Source organism: Dendrobates tinctorius, unplaced genomic scaffold (genome assembly GCF_039654945.1).
Source record: "Dendrobates tinctorius isolate UK_male_01 unplaced genomic scaffold, ASM3965494v1 ptg000163l, whole genome shotgun sequence".
NCBI lineage: Eukaryota > Metazoa > Chordata > Amphibia > Anura > Dendrobatidae > Dendrobates > Dendrobates tinctorius.
The window spans coordinates 8,744,746-8,762,047 of NW_027361830.1; the positions used below are offsets into that span (position 1 = coordinate 8,744,746).

The 17,302-nt window shown below is 41.2% G+C and overlaps 1 protein-coding gene across 1 annotated transcript in view; it reads right to left on the reverse strand.

Annotated features, from left to right (window-relative positions):
• The window catches only part of TNFRSF11A (TNF receptor superfamily member 11a), a 222,890-nt gene extending 205,818 nt beyond the window's left edge, over nt 1-17,072 (reverse strand). Inside the window, exon 1 of the mRNA XM_073550185.1 lies at nt 16,830-17,072. Within this exon, the coding sequence (XP_073406286.1) occupies nt 16,830-16,904 (75 nt within the window). The 5' untranslated portion in view covers nt 16,905-17,072. The remainder of the gene's footprint in view (nt 1-16,829) is intronic.
• Nucleotides 17,073-17,302: the final 230 nt, after the last annotated feature.

Here is a 17,302-nt window from a genome sequence, read left to right on the forward strand (position 1 = left end):
ACAGTGATACCAAATTAATACGGATTTTTTTATATATATTTCAATAGTAAAAAAAAAATTCAGAACTCTTGTAAGGGAAAAAAAAAACCTTTTGTTGCACCCTGCGCTTATATTTTTATTGATACCATTTTGACGTGTATACGGCGGTTTTTTTGAAAAAAATAATTAAACCTGATCGAACAGACTTTTATATGTGGTGACACCAAGATGTTATTTTTTTCTTTTTGTTTTAAATGAGAAAAGCTTTAATAATTGAGGGTTTTTTTGATTATTATTTTTAAAAGCATTTTTCCATCCACTGTGTAATTTATGCCACACCCAAGTTGCAGGACCAGGAGCCACTAATAGGCCCAGATGTAGGTGCCGAGTGGTGGTATGGGTGTTCTGTCGTGTTGTGCAATTTGGGGTGTCATGGTGCTCCTATTTGGTTCCTGGCGGGCCAGACCCATTCCCAGGATACATCTAGAGATAGGTAGGAAGAAGGCAGGTCAGACCTTGGTATGAACAGTTCAAACAGGTTACTGGATTACAGATCAAGGATTGACAGCTTCTCTAGCATTTAGCTGCAACACTGGATTTCCATACAGGTTCCGGCTGGATGGCAACGGGACTCATACTCTGACAGGCAAATCTGTAACTGAGGTTTGGGCTTGCTGTGATGGGCTCTATAGCTTTAGGGTCTTTAGGATAATGCCCTTGGTCTCTTGGACTATCTACTATAGTGGAAAAAACGCTGAATTCCACTCGCCAGTGTCCAGACCTGTCTGGGTTCTGAATTTATACTCTCTGCAAAAGGCAGGAACATTCCTTTATATTTCTTCTGTTGTCATCTCTTGGTTGTCAGGGCTCTGAAAAGACTGTCTGGTGAGGTACGCAATCCTAGAAGCCCTTGTATCCTACTCCTCACCTCTATTCGGACCGGTTCCTCTCCAAATGCCTACGACCAACTCTTCTTTTTCACCATAGTAACCAGACTATAGAGGATGCTGATCAGACATCCCCCAATACAGTCCCTTGCTATTATGCCGCCCCCTGTTGGTCTCCATTGGTATTAAAGAGCAACAACTTACATTTAATCTGACAGTATGACACAAGGCAATACATCAATGCATGAATTATTCCACAGGCTCCTATGAATGCAGAAAAATTTGTAATGGCCCCTTTTGGATTATTAGAACAACAATACCACATTAAATAGTATACTCTGATTCTCTTATAAAGCTCAGTCTATACCTGTGAATAAGCTTCATAGGGAAACCAAGATGGCAGTTCCAGGAGCCTTCAACAGGCCACTGACAATGCATCGATTTTCCCACGATTGACGTCATTGTGTCATTTAATGTCGCTGTCAGTGCTTGACAGCGACTTTTAAATGTTCACACATTAGTGATCAAAGCAAGTTCCAACTGCTGATGTTATGGTGAGCGCCCACTCCATACACGGACTATGACTACATGACTTTTACATCACATGGTCGCAAAATGTTGAAAAAATAATAATTTTTCAGCTCTGAAATAAGAATAAAACTAAGCACAGGGCCAATCAAAGCCGTAGATCCCGGGGCTGAGATAGCAGAGCTTGCAAATAAAACTGTTGGAGTTAGTGTGCTCCAGACCATGGGTCCTCTCGTCCAAGCTCTAAAAATGTCATTTTCATTCAAGACTTTCTCCTGGGGCAGGACCCTCTTAGCTAGCCACTGAAACAGTTGGAGGAAGGGTGGTCTGGACAATGTGCCCCTTTCCTCGGTGCTCTAAACACCATATTTGCATAAAGAATAATTTCTCTAAAATTACCCAGCGGTTTTTTAAACTAAACATCTTGTTAACCCAAAGTAAATTAGAGATGCACTGAATTTATTAAAGAGGCTCCTTTAAACTAAACAGGCACTTTTGATGAAACTGAAAGAATACCTAGAGAGAATTATCAGTCTATGCTGCCTTTTATTTAAATTCTTCATGCCATGTCCATTTTTCCGCTCCTTCTTCCAAAACCCATAACTATTTTATATTTCTGTTAATATAGCCATATGAGGGCTTTTTTTGCAAGACAAGTTGTACTTTCGAATGGCACCATTGATTTTACCATAAAATGTACTGGAAAGTAAGAAAAAAATTCTAAATGGGGTGAAATTGCCAAAAAAAGTGCAATTCCACAACTATTTTTTTTTTTTTTTATTTATCATATTCACTATATGTCAAAACTGACCTGGCAGTCTAACTCTCCAGGTCAATACGAGTACGCAATATCAAACATTTATAGCTTATTTTTAAGTGGTAAAAAAAATTCCGAAATTTGTATGAAAAAAAGGTTTTTCATTTGTACCCATTTTCCGAGACCTGTATTGCTTCCATTTTCAGGATCTACAGTTGGGTGACGGCTTAATTTTGAGAGCCATGAGATGACATTTTTGTGGTAGATACAATGTTTTTTTTCTAATTGCATTTTATTGCAATGTTGCAACTGCCAAAAAATGTAATTCTGGCTTTTTGATTTTTTTCATTGTTATGCTGTTTACAAATCTGATTAATTTATCTTATATATTGATAGATCGCACATTTCTGAACTCAGTAATAACAAATATGTTAATAAAGACACTGAGTCATCAGAATAAACACATAAACCTTCAAAAATGGAATTAAACACCACTACCCGAGAAATAAGGCCTCAGGAACAAGAAAAGGCACATATGCTATAAATGTATTAATATAATTTTTTAATCTTTATTCTAAATCCATGTTATTAAAATTAGGTTTAAAAGCAAACAGGGATCTCCCAAAAGTAGCAAACTAATGTAATAAAATGCAAATTACGGTAATTATGTAAAAATCATAGAATATGATTTTCTGGTTATAATTTTTAGTTTCTGTCTCTGACAGGAGTAATGTACTTACGATAAAAATTACAGACCTCTCCAATCTTTGTAGGTGGGAAGAATTGTAAAATCGTCAGTGTATCAAATACTTATTTTCCCCACTGTAAGTAAGGTAAATGCACATGTCAATGCCAATAAAGTGGTAAGTTGTTCAATACAAAACTATATAAATAAATAAATAACAAATGCCTCTTTACTGAAAGGTTCCGCTTTCTAAGTGGTGTGGTGATTATTAGATCTCATGCAGCGAGTACTATGATCTTATTAACAGTACATGCAAATTGCCTCTTCAGAAAGAAAGAGGACTTTTACTCTACAGCGCCACCTATTGGTAGTAGCGATCCTACAAGTCACAATCAACCCTTTAACGAGTCTTGTAATATGACTTAGGATACAAGCCAAATCAGAATCTCAATACCTTGACAAGCCACAGCTGGCATGTCACTCTCCGCAAGGAGAAACCTTACCTCTTAGACCCTAGTAACAGTACATGGTCATTCTAAGCTGCTAGGTAAGTAGTATACTCAGAATAAAGTGCATGATCTTTCAAAGGTATCAAATGATTGTACTTTACTGCTGGTAAGGTAATGGGTCTGCATGCTATCAGGGCTACCACTCCGACGACGACGACGTTTTGCCTAAGCTTTTTCCAAGGGGCTTTTAAACCTGATTTTAATAACATGGATTCAGAATAAAACATTAAAAAAAAAAATCATTTTCATACTTTTATAGCATAAGCTCCTTTTCTTGTTCCTGAGACTCTATTTCTCAGGTAGTGTTGTTTCATACCAAATATGAGTAATTTTTTTTTAATTGTTTTGTTTTCAATTAGGCAAAATGGTGACAATTTGAATTTGTGTCTTTTTTTGATTGCTTTTTTTCCTATTTTTAAAAACTTCACTTTTTACTGAATCTAATATTACTAGCTTGGCCCGTGAGAAATTTTCACACATTGGTCGTCGGGGGCGCAGGCAATTTCAGAAAAAGCAAGCTGGTCAAATGTAAATGTATTTAATGAGCTGATAAACACAGACAGGTATTTATATATGTAGATTGGTAATACAATAAATTGTTTTGATAAGTAGAGGCCAAAAAATGTTTTCCGGTTGAGGTGCCACCTGCTGGTCATTGTGTCTTTCTGCAGGTTTATGAAAATGAATGTTTAAACTGTATTTTTTGATCGAATGTGTGGTTTGTTTGGCTATTTTCTTGCTGAAGGGGGCAAGTTTACCTTTCAAATGGTGTATCATTTGTGTGTGTGGGTGCAGTATGAACGGGGATACAAAGAAATCACCAAAAAACAGTGTTTAGAAATAATAGAATAGATCTTTATGAGACTTGAAGTTGTGATTGTCTGTCTGAATGCTTGTGCCATACAAAACAGGGTTTCAGTATAGCAGAAATCACAATCTCCTATGAATGCCAGCCACAAGCTGGCATTCATAAGAGTATTGTAATGAAAGGCACAGGGTTCTTTGGCAGACCCCCGGCTGTCATGACAATTTATTGGCACCCCGCAATTATGTGACAGTACGGCAATGGGTGGCCGGAATGTTAAATCCCGCAGTCATATTAATAGCAGGATTTCACTGGCTAACAGCCACAGGTAGAGCTCCGATTCACTAATGGCTGTTAACCCCATTACCCTTGAAGGTGGTTTGTATGTTAATGACCAGGCCAATTTTTACAATTCTGACCACTGTCACTTTATGTGGTTATAACTCTGGAACGCTTCAACAGATCCCGGCGATTCTGAGAAAGTATTTTCGTGACATACTGTACTTCATGATAGTGTTAAAATTTCTTCTGTGTGACTTGTATTTATTTGTGAAAAAAACGGACATTTGGTGAAAATTTCGAAAATTTTTCCAACTTTGATTTTTTCATGCCCTAAAACAGAGATATGTAACACAAAATAGTTGACAAGTAACATATTCCACATGTTACTTTGCATCAGCACAATTTTGGAACCAAATTTATTTTTGTTAGGAAATTATAAGGGTGAACAGATGACCAGCGATTTTTCATTTTTCCAACAAAATTTACAAAAGCTTTTTTTTTTTTTTAGGGACCACATCACAAAACGGACCCCAAAATGTGTTGAGCAATTTCTCCTGAGCATGCTGATACCCCATATGAGGGAGACAACCACTGTTTTGGCGCATGGAAGAGCTCAAAAGGGAAGGAGCACCATTTGACTTTTTGAATGCAAAATTTGCTGGAACAATTGGCGGACGCCATGTCGCGTTTGGAGAGCCTCTGATGTGCCTATACTGAGAAAAAACCCCACAAATGACACCATTTTGGAAGCTAGACCCCCCTCAGGGAACTGCTCTAGATATGTGGTAAGCATATAAGTTGAGCAGTGAAAATAAAAAAATTAAAAAAAAATTTTCCCCACAAATCTTTTTAGCCCAAAATATTGCATTTGGGTAACAGGAGAAATTTCACCATACAATTTGTTGTGCAATTTCTCCTGATAAATGGAGAAAACTACTGTTTGGGAGCATGGCAGAGCCTGGAAGGGAAGGTGCGTCATTTGACTTTTGAATCTAAAATTTCCTTTAATCAATAACGGAGGTAATGTCCCATTTGGAGAACCCCTGATGTACCTAAACAGTGGAAAACCCCCACAAGTGACCCCATTTTGGAAACTAGACCCCTCAAGGAATGTACTTAGATTTGTGGTGAGCACCTTGAAACCCCAGGCACTTCATAGAACTTTAAAAATTGAGCTGTGAAATTAAAAAAAAAAAAAAAAAAAAAATTTCCCCACAAAAATGTTATTTTGGCACCAAATTTTGCATTTTCATAAGAGTAACAGGAGAAATTGCACCATACAGTTTGTTATGCAATTTCTCCTGAGTACGCCGATACCCCATATCTGGGGGAATACTACTTTTGAGGCACATTGCAAAGCTCAGAAGGGAAGAGGAGCAATATTGGAGTTCAGATTTTGCTGGAATGGTTTCAGAGTGCCCATGTCATATTGGCAGAGCCCCTGAGGTGCCAAAACAACAGAAACCCCCTATATGTGAACTCATTTTACAAACTACACTCCCCAATGAATTCATCTAGGGGTGCAGTGATCATTGACACCACATGTGCCTCACACAAATTTATACCACTTAGCGTCGAAGAAAGAATAAATAAAATTTTTACCACTAAAATGTTGTTTTGGCCCCAAGTTTTTAATTTTTCCAACAGCCAATAGGATTTTTTTTTTTTACAACAAACTGAAGTCCAATTTTTCCTGAGTGCGACAACACCCTACATGTAAACCAGGAAATATTTTTAAGGCACAGTGCAGAGATCAGAAGGCAAGGAGCGCCATATTTTACTGTTATGGTTTGCAGGTGCCATGACTCACTAGGAGAGCCCCTGAGGTGCCAGAACAGCAGAACCCCCCCATAAGTGACCCAATTTTACAATCTACACCTCTCAATGAATTCATGTAGGGGTGCAGTGATCATATTGACACCACAGGTGTGTCACAAAATTTTATACCATTGGGCAGTGAAGAATAAATAACTACATTTTTACCACCAAAATTTTGTTTTAGCCCCAGATTTTACATTTTCACACAAGAAGAAAATTGAAATTGAAAATTTGTCCCATAATTTCTACTGAACATGGCAATACCCCATATGTGGCTGTACAGTATTACGTAGACTCTGTATACAAAGCCCCTAATTGTTAAAAGAGCAGAATCCCCCCTCAAGTGACCCCATTTTTGAAACTATACCCCATGGGAAATTTATCTACAGGTGTAGTGACGATTTTGACTCCATGGGAATTTTCCAGAAAAAAGCAGCAATGAACGTTGCCGAGTGAAAATTGCAAACTGCCGTTGTTGTGGCCAGTACGCTGTAGAGACAAGTACGTTGCAGTCACCAGTCACATGATCAGCAACTTTCCTAGCTCTTGTGACCGGCATGTCGTCATGACATCACCATGGCAACGATCGTGACCCAGTGTCACACCATGGGTGTCTGATCCAAAAGGTAGAGAGGCTGTCAATCCTCTGCCTGCTCCTGGAACGCTGTGATCACGTTCAATCACAGCATTTACGGGGTTAAATTTAAAGGGGGTTAAGTTTACATCAAATGTCATGAAGGGGTTAAAGGGAATATGTCAGCAGGATATCGCCCCCAAACTATTTATCTACACATGTAGCGCATTCAGAAACAAGTTAAGAAATACCTTTATAGGGCTAGTCCATTCCTCCGTTACTGAGAAATCAGTGTTAGAATTGATACGAGAAATAATGCTAAAGAGTTATTGTAGATCTATAGCCTCTCTCACTCCAGCTCTATTCCCCACTGACCTCAGGAGAAGGGGGAGCTGATCAGGGAGTAGAACTGGAGTGACAGAGGCTATAAATCTACAATAGCTCTTCAGTTTCATTTACATAGCAATTCAAACGCTGATTTCTCAGTAATGGAGGAATGGACTATAAAGGTATTGCTGGACTTGTCCTTGAAAAGGCTGCATGTGCATACAGATAGTTTGGGGTGTGAAATTCTGCTAGCGAAATTCCATCAAGAAAATAATGGTCAGCCACAGAATGATAATGAATGTACAGAGCCTTGCGAAAGTATTCGGCTCCCTGGAACTTTTCAACCTTTTCCCACATATCATGCTTCAAACATAAAGATACCAAATGTACATTTTGGGTGAAGAATCAACAACAAGTGGGACACAATTGTGAAGTTGAACGAAATTTATTGGTTATTTTAAATTTTTGTGGAAATTCAAAAACTGAAAAGTAGGTCATACAATATTATTCGGCTCCTTTAACTTAATACTTTGTTGCTCCACCTTTTGCTGCGATTACAGCTGCAAGTCGCTTGGGGTATGTCTCTATCAATTTTGTACATTGAGAGACTGAAATTCTTGCCCATTCTTCCTTGGCAAACAGCTCGAGCTCAGTGAGGTTTGATGGAGATCGTTTGTGAACAGCAGTTTTCAGCTCTTTCCACAGATTCTCAATTGGATTCAGGTCTGGACTTTGACTTGGCCATTCTAACACCTGGATACGTTTATTTGTGAACCATTCCATTGTAGATTTTGCTTTATGTTTGGGATCATTGTCTTATTGGAAGACAAATCTCCGTCCCAGTCTCAAGTCTTTTGCAGACTCCAACAGGTTTTCTTCAAGAATGGTCCTGTATTTGGCTCCATCCATTTTAACCATCTTCCCTGTCCCTGCTGAAGAAAAGCAGACCCAAACCATAATGCTGCCACCACCATGTTTGACAGTGGGGATGGTGTGTTCAGGCTGATGAGCTGTGTTGCCTTTACGCCAAACCTATCGTTTGGCACTGTTGCCAAAAAGTTCAATTTTGGTTTCATCTGACCAGAGCACCTTCTTCCACATGTCTGGTGTGTCTCCCAGGTGGCTTGTTGCAAACTTTAAACAACACTTTTTATGGATATATTTGAGAAATGGCTTTCTTCTTGCCACTCTTCCATAAAGGCCTGATTTGTGCATTGTACAACCGATTGTTGTCCTATGGACAGACTGTCCCACCTCAGCTGTAGATCTCTGCAGTTCATCCAGAGTGATCATGGGCCTCTTGGCTGCATCTCTGATCAGTCTTCTCCTTGCTTGAGATGAAAGTTTAGAGGGACGGCCATGTCTTGGTAGATTTGCAGTGGTATGATACTCCTTCCATTTCAATATGATCGCTTGCACAGTGCTCCTTGGGATGTATAAAGTTTTGGAAATCATTTTGTATCCAAATCCGGCTTTAAACTTCTCCACAACAGTATCACGGGACCTGCCTGTTGTGTTCCTTGGTCTTCATGATGCTCTCTGTGCATCAAACAGAACCCTGAGACTATCACATAGCAGGTGCATTTATACGGAGACTTGATTACACACAGGTGGATTATATTTATCATCATTAGTCATTTAGTACAACATTGGATCATTCAGAGATCCACAATGAACTTCTGGAGTGAGTATGCTGCACTGAAAGTAAAGGGGCTGAATAATATTGCACGCCCCACTTTTCAGTTTTTGAATTTCCACAAAAATTTAAAATAACGTAAAAATTTCGTTCAACTTCACAATTGTGTCCCACTTGTTGTTGATTCTTCACCAAAAATTTACACTTGGTATCTTTATGTTTGAAGCATGATATGTGGGAAAAGGATGAAAGGTTCCAGGGGGCCGAATACTTTCGCAAGGCACTTTATATCCCATATCTCTATAGTAAGCTTGGTTCTGCTCCCATATCTCTGTGGTAAGCTCTGTTCTGCTCCCATATTTCTGGAGTAAGCTCAGTTCTGTTCCAAATCTCTGTAGTAAGCTCGGTTCTGCTCCTTTTTCTCTGTAGTGAGATCGGTTCTGCTCCATATCTCTGTAGTAAGCTTGGTTCTGCGCCCATATCTCTGTAGTTACCTCCGCTCTGCTCCCAAATCTCTGGAGTATCCTCCGTTCTGATCCATATCTCTGTAGTAAGCTCGGTTCTGCTCCCATATCTTTGAAGTAAGCTTGCTTCTGCTCCCATATCTCAGTAGTAAGCTTGATTCTGCTCCCTTATCTCTGTAGTAAGCTCGGTCCTGCTCCCTTTTCTCTGTAGTAAGTTCCGTTCTGCTCCCAAATCTCTGGAGTAAGCTATGTTCTGCTCCCATATCTCTGTAGTAAGCTCGGTTCTGCTCCCATATCTTTGAAGTAAGCTTGGTTCTGCACCCATATCTTTGAAGTAAGCTTGATTCTGCTCCCTTTTCTCTGTAGTAAGTTCGGTCCTGCTCGCTTTTCTCTGTAGTAAGCTCCTTTCTGCTCCAAAAATCTCTGGAGTAAGCTACATTCTGTTCCTACATCTCTGGAGTAAGCTCTGTTCTGCTCCCATATTTCTGTAGGAAGCTCAGTTCTGCTCCCATATCTCTGGAGTAAGCTTGGTTCTGCTCCCATATCTATGCAGCAAGCTCCTTACTGTTCCCATATCTATGTACCAGCCTGTTTTTTAAAGCCTGTTATCTCTGCTGCTTTAATGCAGTGGCCAGAAATAAGCAGGGAAAAGGAGGGCCACCGCAACTCGAGGGCCACTGCCTTGTGATTGCCCCCCAGGCTGAAAAGTGCCAGCCAGCCCCTGACTGCCATTTATTAATTACATTTCAAACTGAAGAAAGGGCAACCTGAAAATGCTTTGTTATTTTCTTATAGCCTTCTCCTACGTTGTGGGCCTCCACCATTTTCATTTTCAGAGTGCTAGGCAGCTGCTTAGAAGAACCCATGGCTGCTGTTTTGTACAAAGTTAGAAGAGGTTGTTTTTTATAAAGCTGGGAAATTTGGATCACCTGGACTATCCTAATGATGATAGTGAACAAGTCATAACCCTAACAGGCCAATTAAGGTCTGAAAGCTTGGGCAAGGTTATTAAAGTTATTAGATTTGAGCACAAAAATCTCCAAGGATGCACAAAATTTTGTATAAGCCCAATTTCCTTTTTGTAATTTTTAAAAGAAAACAAAATAAAATTAACAGTAAGTTTGACCAGGGGTGCCCAAACGTTTACATACCGCTGTATATATATTTACATCCAAACCACTTTTTAATTTTACTTTATTATAAAGTACCCTACATTTTCCCTGTCTAGCTAATCCCTAAATATATTTTTTTTACTGAACTTCCTGTGACATTTTATTTGAGAGGAGTCTCAAACAGAACATCTCAGGAGGCTGGGGCTACACTCTCTTCCCTGCAGTTACCTACTACAGTTTTGTGCATCTCATCACCGCCCTCTTAGGCTATGTGCACACGTGTGGAATTGCCGTGAAAATTTCCGCGGCAATTCCGCAACTCCCTGCCGCGGGAAATCCGCATGTGGAATTCCTGTGAAAAACTAGCGTTTTGCAAGCGGAATTAGCTTGCAGAATGCTAGCGTTTTCCAAGCGATCTGTAGCATCGCTTGGAAAACTGATTGACAGGTTGGTCACACTTGTCAAACATAGTGTTTGACAAGTGTGACCAACGTTTTACTATTGAGGCTGCCTATGCAGCATCAGTAGTAAAAAGATACAGTATAATGTTAAAAATAATTAAAAAAAATAAAAAATCGTGATATTCTCACCTTCCGGTGTCCCCTGCAGCGTTCCTGATCGTCGCAATGCTCCCAGCAAGTCCCGTTCCCAGCGTTGCCTTGCGACAATGACCCCAGATGACGTAGCATCACGCGAGACCGTTACGTCATCACAGGTCATTATCGCAAGGCATCACTGGGAACGGGACTTGCTGGGAGCATCGCTGAGGCCTGGGAACGCTGCGGGGGGATGCCGGAAGGTGAGAATATCATGATTTTTTTATTTTAATTCTTTTTTTAACAGGGATATGGTACCCAGGGCCTGGAGGAGAGTCTCCTCTCCTCCAGACCCTGGGTACCATCCACACATTTTCTGCTTACTTTGCGCATGGTGGGCATAGCCACATGCATTCCTATGTGTGCGGAATCCCCGCGAATCCGCAAAAAGAATGAGCATTCTGCGTATTTTTCCGCGATGCAATTCCGCCACGGAAAAATACGCAGCATTAGCACAGCATGTGCGGAATGCCATTGAATACAATGGGTTGCATTGTGCAAGCGTTTTCGCAGCAAAAACGCTAAAAATCCGCAACGTGCGCACATAGCCTTAAGAGGTCCTGGATCCATGGTGATGGAACCTGCGGGAGAGGTGAGCTTAATGCTGGCAATCTAATTAGATCTCTGCCGCCACATCTTCTAACTGTGAAAGAAGACATCTTCAGGTGGCAGTGATGGAAGCAGTGTGCACCCTACAGCTTCTAGCACTGCCCTCAAATGAAGTCATCAGAGGGCAGCGCTGGTGTCACACACTGCAATGCTTCCATTAACAGCCCCCTCTGGGGACCAGACTAGGACAAGTAAGATACTTAGTCCCTGCCTGTCTTTTCAAAAAGTATGTTTTCTTTGAAACACCACAGCACCTCACAGTTCACACACAGTTGCATTAATGCAGACAGCCTCTGATTCATGCTGCTCATAGTTCAAGCAGCATGAATCAGAGGACTATTTCCCTAAAAGCAGACTATGGAATATTACCAATATAGAGTCTGAAACAACATTTGTTAAAATCAAATACAGAATTAAATTCAGTAAGATGAATTATGTCCTTCATTTACCGTATATTTTCCATACCCTCTCAATCCACTTCTTGCTTTAGTGCAAAAAAAACTGCACAAAAATAACACAACAGTGATGCCAACTGCAAAGCCAACAGCAGTACATATTGAAAAGTGCATGTGACATACTATATCATTTAGATAACTATAAGGCCGGGGTCACACTAACCGACGCAAAATACGGTCCGTAGTTTACATGCGTATTACGGATGAATGACCCCTAAATAGTGCTCCGTATGTCATCCGTAAGCAAGGTGTGGTTGCGTATTTTGCGCATGTCTGCATCCGTATGTAATCATGTAATCCGTATGGCATCCGTATGCAATCCGTATGGCGAGATTTTCTCGCCGCCTTGCAAAATGGACATATAATGGAGCCCTATGACAGGGTTTCTAACAGAAACGAAATAATAGATATAGATACATAGAATGCATATATATTATATATATATATATATATATATATACACACACACACATGTCATTGTGTCAAACATTATATATATATATATATATTTATATTTCACAGAGTTCTTCATAGCAGAATAGACGCTAATTAAATTGCCGGCTTCTATCAAATCATTCCCCAACCCGACATGAAATGACACATGGTTTACATTCAGTAAAGCATTTCATTTCATGTTTTTTAATATGTCCCTGATTAATAATTAGATGAGGGTTTGTGTGCAAAATTTGGGAGTTGTAGTTGTTATTTTAAGTGGTTAATTCGTTGTTAAAAAATGTGTGGGCTTCCCATTGCCCTGTAGCAGTGGCGAATGGGTTAATCTAACAAAGGGTTAATGTCACCTTACAATCGAATGGTGACATTGACCCTTTGTTAGATTAACCCACTCGCCACCACTTTAGGGCAATGGGAAGCCCACGCATTTTTTAACAACGAATTAACCCCTTAAAATAACAACCTACAACTCCCAAATTTTGCACACAAACCCTCATCTAATTATTAGTCAGGGACATATTAAAAAACATGAAATGAAATGCTTTACTGAATGTCAACCATGTGTCATTTCATGTCGGGTTGGGGAATGATTTGATAGAAGCCGGCAATTTAATTAGCGTCTATTCTGCTATGAAGAACTCTGTGAAATATAAATATATATATATATATATGTTTGACACAATGACATGTGTGTATGTATATATATATATATATATATATATGTATTCTATGTGTCTATATCTATTCTTTCGTTTCTTTATTAAACCTGTCAGTGTGAGTTTACTGTATAGCGCACTGAATTGCCGGCTTTTCTAAAAGAAACCAGGTGCGTATTTCTCGCAAGTCACATGTGTGGTCCGTGTGTAATGTGTATTTTTAGCGCACCCATAGACTTTCATTGGCGTACTACGGGTGTAGTACGCTGACAATCGCAGCATGCTGCGATTGGCACGGACCTTAGAATACAGATGAGAAATATACGGCTGTTGGGAGCAAACCAATAGAGAATAATTTGTCCGTGTGTAATGCGTGCTTTTAATGCCTCTCACTCGTCCGTATTCCTCGCCAGTGTGACCCCGGCCTTATACTTTATCTGCTCTTCTAAGTTAAACGAAACCTGTCAACCCCCCAGGGTGTTTTTAAGTAAAAGAGTCACCTTCAGCAGCACTAAAGGTGCTGTCACACTTAGCGATGCACCAGCGATCCTGACCAGCGATATGACGTGGTCAGGATCGCTGGTGCATCGCTAAGTGGTCGCTAGTGAGCTGCCACACAGGCAGATCTCACCAGCGACATCGCAGGGGTCAGGGGTCGTTACTTACCTGTCAGACGAGGCGATGAAGACGTCCTCCCGCCCGCGTCCACGCGTCGCTCGTCTCCACAGCAGGAAGCCCAGCAGGAAGCTGACGACGAGAAACGGCCCAGGACGTTCTCGTGCGATCAGCGATAACCAGCGGGGGAGCGGTCGGAGGTAAGTATCACACATAGCGATATCGCTAGCAATATCGCTATAACGTCACAAAAACCAGTGACGTTATAGCGATATTGCTAGCGATATCGCTTGGTGTGACAGGCCCTTAAGGCTGCATTCTGTGAAGGTGGCTCTTATGTTTCTGATCCCTAGTAACACTGAAATACTGACTTTTATAAATTCCCCGTCATACCTCTATTGCGTCCCGGAGGTATGTTTTCTCCCCCTGTGTCAAGCGCCTCAGAGCCGTCAATCATCTCCCATTTGCATCTGTGTGCCGCCTCCTGTGTTCATGTTACATGCCCGGCGCCTGTGCTCTTGCCAACAGTTCTCGGGCATGCGCCCTGCGCACTGCCCAGGAACTTACATCAGGCGATGATGTAATGCTCTCTCGCCTGCGTGGAGCAGAGGCCACAGATCCCGCCCCGCAGTGTGTTATGATGTATTCCCACTGCGGGGCTGAGAAACTGGCGCCTGCGCAGTGAGGATCTCTGCACCTGTCCCCATCTCCCTCCTCCTCTTTCCTCTACCGTAATACGTCGGCACTTCAGCTCACTAAGACGATGCCGAGTGCTGACGTATTACGGTGGAGGAAAGAGGAGGAGGGAGATGGGGACAGGCGCAGAGATAGATCCTCATTGCGCAGGCGCCAGAATCCCAGCCTAATTTTGTGTCTAGTAAATAACAAGAAAGAGTAGTTACATTCTAAAAAAATACTGTGTTAAATGTCTAACCTTTATTCATTACAGCTTTAGGTCGCTTTTTAATACATATATATACAGTATATCTCATGTATTTTCACTTCAATAGGATATGAAAATAAAAGTCTCTCTCTCTCTCTCTTCCAAATACTTACTTAAGCTTCTATATAATATTTATATAGGAAATAAAGTATTATGCTTCTCAATTAATTAAATCATATAATCCCAAAATCTCAGCCTTTCGGATTTACCCAACTGTGATTTCCCTTCTGTCACAATGGAAATTAACTGATTAGCTGGCACACCGCCCCATAAGTTCAATTCATGAACTGCAAAGAAAAAAAAATGCTGAACACAACTCAAAAACTGTAAAAATCAGACAATGCTACCATTAAATCCATCACTATTATGTGATCAGAAACGAAAAGAAAACTTGGAAAGTCACCATTCTATAGAAGGGCTCTAACCTGGTCATACATTACAAATTTGGATAGGTGATTTTGACTATTTTCGACTGCATGGATTTTCATAACATTAATGTGTAACAGATGCCAGCTGGTGGAAGATATCTGTTAAAAAGTTGATCTACAGTGTCAGATTTTTTTCTTAGACCTGGTTGGCTGCTGTTCATAGAAAGATCACATCTTGGCCATAGATCATAGTAAATCGTCGTGACAAGCTGTTCAAATACATTTTGCAGTATGATAGGGGGCATTATCCAGCTGAAAGAGGCTATTATCAATAGCGGATGCAGTTGCCATGAAGGGGTATTTTGGTCTGTTAATGTTTAGGTAGTTGGAATGTACTGTAAGATTCACACGTTTACAAGGACACATGGATTCCGAAGAGAACATTGCCCAGTGTATCAGACAGCCAAAAAGGATAGGTGGTTTTTGGATGTGATCAGTGATAAATTTGTACAGTGATTATGTTAGTCTTATATAGCTGGCACACTGCTCGAGACCCCTCTATCTTCCAGAGATGAGAGTAAGAATAAGGCTATGTTTACACGTTGCTTTTTTCAGAGTTTTTAAATACAAATTATCAGCTGCGTTTTACAGTACCAGCAAAGTCTATGAGATTTCAAAAATCTCATGCACACATCTTTCTTTTTTTGTCCTCAGTATTGCGTGAAAATCCTTGGGTTTTGCAGAATGTCACTTCTTTCAGCGTATTTCATCCATGGAAAGTAATGCGTGATGCAAAACACACTGAAAAAACGCAGTTGTCAGTTTTTGGCACCAAAACCTTATTAAGTAGAATAAGATTTTTTTATGCACTAAATTTTATAGCACGCCCACAAGACAAATGTAGCATTTATACCTTTGGCACTAGGCACTTTATTGCATTCTGATAGTAGCAGTGTTCTCAGAGTTTACACAATGGTAAATATAGGGTAGATTACGCTTCACTACATTAATGGCTCACGCCGCCCATAATAACCTTATCCTTGTAGTTTTTTGCCAAAATTGCCTTATAAATCATTGATGGACCAGACGTAACCCAGCTACATTTGTGTATTTTAGCCTGCGGCATTCTTTGAGATGAATATATATTTAGTGTCTACATATATACACATATACACACACTATATATAGTTCTCCTAGGCGGTGCAGAGAATAAATACTGCCTATATATACACCACAACCAAAGCCATTAGTGACTAACTAATTCTCTAAAAACAAGCCCGCCTGACTACGATATTTTGGTCCTTTTGATGCTATTCCTCAGTACTTTTCGTGTTTCATGTCAGAGTCGGTGTAACACAGGTGAGCAGACAGTTCTTGGACACCACAGAGGAGACACTATGGAGGAGGTGGTGTACGCTTGTAGTCGGTGTGGATAAAGCCAGCTCCTGCTCCTCGCACAATGGTAGGATGTGGGGAGTTTCCGCAGCCTGGCTTTTCTAGTAAAGCATGTGTCTGCCACATCCCACCTGGAAATGCCCTTCACCTAATACTGAGGTAACCTGCTCTGCCGCTATGGCGGCTGGGGGATCATACCCCGAGGGCTGTAAGGACCGCAGTTATCTCTATGGTGGCACCTGTGGGCTGAGGTGGGCTCTCTCTCTTGGGTAACAGCCTGTGAATGGTTCTTCTGGGTGAGTTTCCCGCCTTTTGCCGGTGGTGGTGCATCTGGTGCACAGGTGAGGGGCACAGCCTCCCCTTAGCGCAGGCTTACCTGTATCCCCGGCCGCGCCGTGCACAGCCCCGCCATAGTCCACAGCGTAGCGATGAGTAGAGTGCAGCTCTCCATGTTTGTCCTCCAGCAGTGGTCTCCAGTGCCGCTTAGTGCTCTGCCATTACATGCCTGTCACCTCGGCAGTCCCGCACCACATTAGTCCCCACAAGTCCTCGTAGCGTCACGTCTGCCCCGGACCGGCCGTCTGCAGAAGCCTATCGGTCTGACTGTGCCGCTGCACGGAGTGCGCCCTGCCTCCTGTCACTTCCTTGTCGGACTCCCCCTCATTACCGCTCCCAGATGTGCTCCCTGCCCCGTCCCCGCCTGGAGAGGAAAACTGTCCGGATGCGAGCGGCATGTATCTGTGCATCTGTATCCAGCGCCTGTATGTGCCCAGCCTGGCGGTATACAGCGAGCACATCCACCTGCAGGCACATACCCATGAACATGGCAAAATTGTAGTGTTAGCCACC